The 8,132-nt window shown below is 33.3% G+C and overlaps 1 protein-coding gene across 1 annotated transcript in view; it reads left to right on the forward strand.

Annotated features, from left to right (window-relative positions):
* The first annotated feature begins 325 nt into the window (after positions 1-325).
* LOC118733827 (b(0,+)-type amino acid transporter 1) overlaps positions 326-8,132 on the forward strand; it is a 67,653-nt gene continuing 59,846 nt past the window's right edge. The window contains exon 1 of the mRNA XM_036463411.1: positions 326-501. Within this exon, the coding sequence (XP_036319304.1) occupies positions 462-501 (40 nt within the window). The 5' untranslated portion in view covers positions 326-461. The remainder of the gene's footprint in view (positions 502-8,132) is intronic.

Raw genomic sequence — 8,132 nt, forward strand, 5'->3', positions numbered from 1 at the left:
GTAAATTAAAATGTTGCAATTCGCCATACCGCACACAAATATATGCACATAGAAAACAATAAATGAATTGAAAGACCAGCAGCCTCTCACAAAATTACCTACATAACATAGATGGCACATTGTATGTTAGATTTTTTATTTTCATTTTGTTTTTTTTTTTTTGTAACAGCACTGATTACCGAAAGAAAACCTAAACTGTAACATTATGCTACTCGTGTGCTGCTCGTGCTATACATAGCTCGTTTGCGCCGACGCCATCAATGCGTCACCTCAACCAATGTTCATGCAATTCAACTCAGCTGTGCGCGGATATTTTGTAGTTCGATTCGCAGCTCAACTCAATTCAATTCAACAAACACGAATGTTGTTATAAATACGGACAACGCGACTCTCTGGCTTTCATTCTCTCGCAGTGGTTAAAGTGACATGAAAGTGAAGACATTGGTGCACTGTAGCAAGTCATGTATCATGATCCAAACACAGCTAATATTCTTGCCAATGGTAAGCAAAAAAAAAAAAAATTATTGCAAAATTGTGAAAAATGTATGTATGTAGTTACATAGATACTAAATAATTGTAAGTTAAAATGGACTTTAAAACATAAGTTTTATTAATTAAAAGGACTCTTAAGAAAATTTGTGCAATTTATAGTGAAAAATTTGTACATAAGTACGTGCAAAAATGTTATTTGTATGTACATATGCTGGCTAAAATAAAAAAAAAATATATATACATACTAATACTGACGTATGTAAAATGCTCAACAGCTCGTGCATTTACCAGCATGTATGCTGATGTTAGTGTGTGCTTTTTGCTTCAAATGTACCAAGAGTGTCTAGCGCGTGTGTGCATGTAGAGTACTTGGATGTCTGTCTGTCTGTGCCTTTTTGCCTATGCCTCGTGTGTGGTTGCCTTAAGAGCTGCCAATTCTTCTGGTAGTCAGTCAGGCATTCCTCGCCTGATTTCATGTCGTCGGATAGTGCAAATTAAGGGCGCGGCGTATCTTGCACTCGGCGCACGCCACAGCAGGTGGTATTCACATTTTTCTGCAACACTGGGCGACGAACACTAACAACAATTAACAAACAAAAAAAGTGTGTATATATTTTTCTAAATAAGTATGTATGAAAAAAAGGAGCAAAGGGAGCGAATGGACTGAGTAAAGTACTAAATGTGGACTTGAAAAAAATAAATGGCTGTTATATTAGAAAAAAAATGTAATTTCATTTTATAATTTGTAATTATTTTTATTAAAACTTCAAAGAGAAATACAAGCTATAAATATGGATTTTTTTTTTTTTAAATCGGCGGGAACATATCGACAGCTATATCTAGTAAAATTGATAACCAAAGACCGAAGATGATAAATAAGTCTTAAATGTAAAAAAATGAATGTTGCGCTAATTCGTTTCTATTTTAAAGGGCTGTTTGCACAAGAAATGGAAAAGAAACAAAATTCTAACAAAATTTCTTAAACCAATTTGCAGCTCTCGAGAAAAATATGCTAAAATATTACACAGCAAAAGCATAGTACTTTTTCAACCAACAGAAATAATAAAAAATATTTCTTGCGATTTTTCTTGAGAGCTGCAAACAGCCCTTAAGGAACGAAAAAAATCTCCGGCATGAGATCAAAAGGTCTGGGTAACTCCGTAGCCACAGTTAAAGGTGAAAAATGCTTAGTTTTGTGCTTTCTCGCATTTCCTACTGACTACATGATGCAATAGTACGTATTTTACTGCTAATAAAATCATTCAAATTATCAGTCTGAGTGCTGACTAAAGGCTGTAATTTCGCATTAAGAATGAAGTTGCTAACTTCTAAGCCACGCTTGTTAAATTTATTGGATTGGCGGCAACTGTTAGTGACGACAGAACTCATTAACTAAAGACACCAGCATTTGTACTGTGGAAGAATTTTGCTGTTAAATTAGATTGTATGCGAAAGTATGTAGATTTATATTTATCTGTAAGTGTGTACCTACTTATACTCAGCAATTCTCCAATGCGATGAATTTGTTTAACATTCGGCTGCTCGCTGTAGAACTTATGTGTATAAGTATCTGCATATGTATGTATGCTCAGCTTCATTGAAATACAGTGTATTAGTTTGAATCGTGGGTTAAGCAATTTTACAATATAAATTTTAGATTTATAAAAGAATGGCCAACATGATAAAACCTTATCTTCTGATCTCAGGGTTTTTGTCAATATCTTAACATTTTTTTACAGTGGATTATTTACTATTTCTGCTCAAAAATCTAATTTTAATACAAATCGACTTAAACTATAATTCTTCTATTTAACTAAAATATTATGTAACAAATTTACTAAAGGTCACGACTACTACGTATGCATACTAACGTCTGGCCATAGTTTGGTTCAGCACCTAAAAGGGCTCTGTCCATCGTATCAAAATAAAAGTTGACTACCCTTCTTTTCTAACACAGGAAGTCACTTGTAATCTCTTCTCTAATTCAGAAATCAAACAACCAATTAAACTTTTTACGGCGGAAATATTGGAAAATTTTCTAAACAATTGTAAATTCCGGAAACATTTGGCGTGTTTTGGCATGTTTTTGATAGACTTCGTTGTGCTGATTACGAATCCGTAAGTGTAAAGTTTCCATCGGCTCCGGAAAAACGAGGTCAAAGTGTCAAAAAATCGCATTTTTTTAGAAGCTCTAGCAAAGAAAAAAAAGTTGATAGAACCTTCCACTTAGGTTTAAATTAAAGCTAGGACCCTCGACTACTACCCCTGAAAATACAATTCTTGCGCCTTGATTTGATAGTCACTTATAGCCGATTGTTGAACAGCAAAAACTGATTTTCGCAAAATAAACAAAAGGTGATAGAACCTCCCACTTAGGCTAAATTACGGTTCGAACTTTCGACTACAATCCTTTGAAATACCTTCCCTGCATCTTGATCCTCAGGCCTCTTATAGTAATTTTTTCAACAGCAAAAACTGATTTTGGTAAAACTTGTTTTTTTCAAGAGCACAATTTTCCAATATTTTTCATTGGGGGAAATGTTGAACCAAAATGTTTAAATAAAAAAAGGACGAAGTGCGTTCTCTGAAGGTGTATCTTAATAAGGAAAAGTTGGATTTAATACTATAAAACCAAGTGCTTACTTTCGTAGTTAGAAAATGAAAACTCATCCCAGCGATCGAATCAGCCTTACAATCAGCCTTATCCTGAGATTCATTTTCCCCAAACCGGTTCACTTTTCACTTTTCGTTTCCATGTATATATTTACTATGGGCGGATCAAACATTTTCGGGTGAATTTTTTTTTCGGGCGAAACTCAGGATAGGGCAGCATGTATTTTGGAACAAATTTCTGCCCGTTAAGAATAATTTGGTATGAAATGATTAAACAAAATTCATTGTTAATGTCATCGAACCGCAATACTGTGCATGGCGCCCACAAACGTTATTGGACTTTCGTCACAATTTTCTTGCCACAAGAAATTTTCTTCCCAGATACATTTATGTGCATAAACACATACAGACATAGAACGAAAAATTTCCCAATGTTATTGAAAATTGGCTGAGGCGCATGCGGCCGGAAGAGCCTTGAAATGTGATTAGGTATAGAGAGTGATAACATGAAAATGCGAGAGAAAATTGAAAGAAATACATATAAAAGCAATGTTACCATACTTATTCACAGTTTTAACTGCAAATCTCAGCTTACAGTTTTTTTTTTTAGTTACCTCCTAGTAGATACAAATTACAGTCTTGTCAAAATTACAGACGTGCAAGAATATATTAAAACCTCTCTCTTTCGTTACCCTTAGAAGGCCTTCCAGAGGGCCTTTTGGAGGAGTTCTTTTAATGTTGCTTCTTTAATATAAAAAATCGTACATCTTTGAAGTATTTGCTTAAGGTTTATATCAAATACATTGCCGGAACAAAGTATTGGCACAGCAAATCTGCATCAAAAAAATTCTAAAAAATCTGATTAAAAAGTTGAAAATTTTCATGAAAATTTGCTGAGTTTTCGCGAGTTTTGCACAAAGTTTAGGAATCATATTTTTATGTTTTTTTTTTGTTGTAGAATGAACCATATTTTTATACGAAATTAGCGTAAAAATATTAGAATGAAATTTGTTGTGCCAATACTTTGTTCCGGCAGTGTATGTGTTATTGCAAACTTGAAATGTTTATTAAAATTCATTTGTAATGCAAAATAATAGAAATTCATGTAAGGAAGCACTTTTTTCAGCTCTTCTTGGGTAGGCCTCTTAGAACTTAAAAAACCTTAACTTTCCGAAAACTCTTTTGTTATTACAGTTTTTTTGTTGAAATACAGTTTTTTGTTTATTGAAGATTCACAGTTTTTTTTTTGTAAATAAAATTTGACAAGTAAGTAACACGTACTTATAAGCATAAAAGTCATCCATACTCACAAGAGAGTGAGAGAGGCAATGTGAAATAACTTAATTAATGAAGAAAAAGAGAGAGCAGTTCTATCATAGCCGGGAAATGAAGAAAATACTGTTGGTGACCCAATAGAAGGACAGCCGGATATATATAAATACATACATATGTATGTAGGCATTACACAAGCAGCGTGAAAAGATACGATTCCATTTAGTAAGTATGCAGAGAAAAAGAGCATCAGCTAGAGCGAATCGAGAGTTTGAAAGTATTTAAGAGAGTACATTATTTCGGCAGTATTTTATGAACTCTGTTGTATGATTAAGATACCAGGCGGCCGGGTCTAATCGGCATCAATTCGCAAGTTGCTTGCTGCTTCTATGCGGTCTTTAATGTGGCGCTCACTGCGTCAGTGCCGTTCGCTATTAGTACTGCTTGCCTTAGTTTAGCGGTGCAGCAGCAGCTGCGTGCGGCAACAGCTGTTTTTGGTGTCGTGCCCACCCATCAATCGCAGCACAATCAGCAGCAGCACCGGCAGCAAGCTACGCAACTAGATGCACGCAACTGTGTCAGTGGATGTGTATTTGCAAATCTAAATATGGATGTATGTAAATGAATTATTTATGTATTTGTGTATATACATGCATACATACATATATGCAACTGCATACAATTTTATATGCTGATGTATTTATAAAGCGGAGTATTTTCACTCATTCATACTTGTACATACATAACTCTGTACATTTGTATGTATTTAAGAATACATAGGTCTGTATAATACTTATAAGTCATTATTTGGTGCCGACATTGGAGTTTCTATCGGTGGCCTTGCATTGTGTTTCCCTTTTTTTCTAATAGCGTTTTATTTTCTCGAGATAATGTTGCATTTATTCTGCCCTGCGCCAGGGCTGTCATGTTTTCGTGTTCTTCTCTCAGCATAATCACAGGCATATTCCATGCTCTTTCCTTAAAATTTTGCACTCTGATAATGTTGCAATATAAGAAGGTGACATTTTTTTTCGAGAAAAGAAAACATTATAAGTACATACATATGTACGAGTGCATATTGCATTGGCGTACGTGGCGTATGAGTAATGCGAATAGCTATCCTTACGGTGACCGTTCGTACCGATTTCGGCGGGACAGTACCGATTTTAAGAAAATTGTCCGTGTCCCGATTTTTCATATTTGTACTGATTAAGTCCCGATTTTCAGCGTTTTTTTTATTCATTTATTAAGACTCCCCCTGTACTCTGGCTCAAAAACAAATATGAATATATCCAGTATCCGTTTTATGAATATATTTATTGAAATTATAAAAAAAATAATACTTATACCCTCAAAAAAATCGTGTATATGAAAAACAAAAGCTGTAGCTGGAGTGGCGAAAATATAAATAGGGAAGAGACATTTTACCATTTTCTTTGGCTATTCCCCTTTCGATTATTTAATGTTTACTTTTTTTTATGAAAGTGTGGCTTGTTATCTAACTAAGATAATCTAAGTCAGAATTTAAAACTTTGCACAAAAATCAGCAAAAATTCGACAAAGTTTCATCAAAATTTTGCGCTTTTTAATTAGATTTCTTAGAAACATTCTGAGTAATGCAGTTTTGTAACCTATTCAATTCAAAGTGGAAATTTTAAGTAGCTAGGACTTATCGTTGATATTTGGTAAATTTGGTGGAAGGTGTTGTTCATTTTCTTCCATACAAATTATGTTCAAAAATTTGTCAAAAAACAACAGGCTTCTTCCAACTTGCATTTTATTATACTAAATAAAATGTTTCAAATTGTGATGTACATTTATTAAAATTCGTCGTTCGTCTACAAATTTTTAAATTTTGATCTACATGTTTTTTAGATAGTAAATTATATTCTCGAAAAAAAAGATTATAAAAAATTTTTAATTTTTTTCCTCTTTGTTTTGTTTTATACAAAACTACATAAGGCCTTTTTATTCTAAAAACAAAATTGTATGTTCGGATTCGATGCTTTAGAGATGTCCCGATTTTTGGCGCCAGAAATCTGGTCACCGTTGCTATCCTACACATACTTATGTATGTTATGTAACCTTTTTAAAATTCTTTCTTACCTTTTTCATGAAGGATACTTAGATGGTATTATAACCTTAAGATTTGGAGTGAAATTCGGTAATCGGGCATATCTTGCAAGCTTTGGTTAAGTTTCAGCTGTGTGTAAAAAAATTCGTATAATAAATTTTTAACCCACTTCCCGATTATGAAAGATGAATTAATCCACTAGGTGGCGCAGATGTGAAGATATTCGAAAAACCCGTATTTATGGTCCGATATGGTTCATATTTGCTATGTATGTATGTGTGTATATTATATACTTACATGAAAAGGAATAACTCCACCAAAAATTTAGCCGTTAGGTAATGCGAAGTCGTTTTTCCTTTTTAATTAACCACTAAGAAAAGGTTGTCTTTAAATATTTTGTTTTTTTTTAAATTAATTTAATTTAATTTATTGGGACTACCTAAAACCTTTAATTCCCATACAAGTGATTGTTCAAATATGAGATTTGCTCCATTTGGCCAGATAGGGCTCGAAGCAACATCGAACTCACCATCAGAAATTGGTGAATATTTCGCTCAGCAATAACTGTGAGGCTACGAGGGCATACAGGTGGGCAGAAATCAAGTTCCCCTTAAACTCGGAGGATCGTGCTTGGTATTTGCTTTCATTTGCACTTTTTGTGTTAAAATTTAGTATGGAACATCAAACACAAAAAAATGAAACATTGAAATAATTGCAAAAAAAAATCTTTGTAGCAAAAAGCGCATACCCCACTTGAGGATCTAGTGGAATAGTACTGGTGTCGCAGCAGCCACTTCTTTCTGCAGCTCAGATTTTATACATATGTAAGTATGTATATATAGCTTCCCTATGTAAAGTTCATTATAGCAATTGGAAATTTGTGCCATAAAAGTTTAAAAAGTAATTGTACTCTATTAAAACTTTCAAAGTCATAGCAAAAATTACAGTTTGAGCTGGTGGCGCGGCTCTGGTGTTGGACGAAGAGTAAATGTGCCCTCATCCCATCTACGAATATGTATGCATAAGTGTGAACTGCTGTAACTGCAATTTGGTGCTCCATATACACACATATGGAATGTCATTTTAATATTTGAAAATTATGCAAATATTTTTTAAAGTTTAGTCAGGATCTGTGAAATTGCCATTAGAATTTAAAGTACCGAAATTTAAAAATTTTGATTTTGTTCAGTTTTAGAATGAAAGTGTAGCGCAAAGTAAACATAAACTCTAAAAAAAATACAAATATGTGCATTTATTTGAGAATGCAAAATTAAAGCACACTTCACTTTTTGTCATTTGTTTGAAAAAATTTAATTTTTATTGATATCATCCATATGTATGAATTTATTTCATTTGATGATTTAATTCACTCCTTTACTGCAAACTAAAAGATAAGCTTGTAAACAAATTTTTGAGCAGCATTTTTAGATAATTTGCGAATAATTAAAAAAAAATGCAAATCATTCAGTTGTTTTTTAAATCAACCCAGTTCATTCATACATAAGATTTTATCATCTACATACATACATATGTACATATGCATGTATAATATGCACTTAAGTATTGTACGCATATTCATAAATTTGTAGGAATTATTTGCAGTGCTGCAGATCTAAATAAGCTTTTTCTTGCGTCTACGTAGAGTACGTCACGTACGCCAATATTGCAGCAAATTTTTTTT

The sequence above is a fragment of the Rhagoletis pomonella genome, unplaced genomic scaffold (assembly GCF_013731165.1).
Source record: "Rhagoletis pomonella isolate Grant_MI unplaced genomic scaffold, Rhpom_1.0 Rhpom_scaffold_00002, whole genome shotgun sequence".
Taxonomy (NCBI): domain Eukaryota; kingdom Metazoa; phylum Arthropoda; class Insecta; order Diptera; family Tephritidae; genus Rhagoletis; species Rhagoletis pomonella.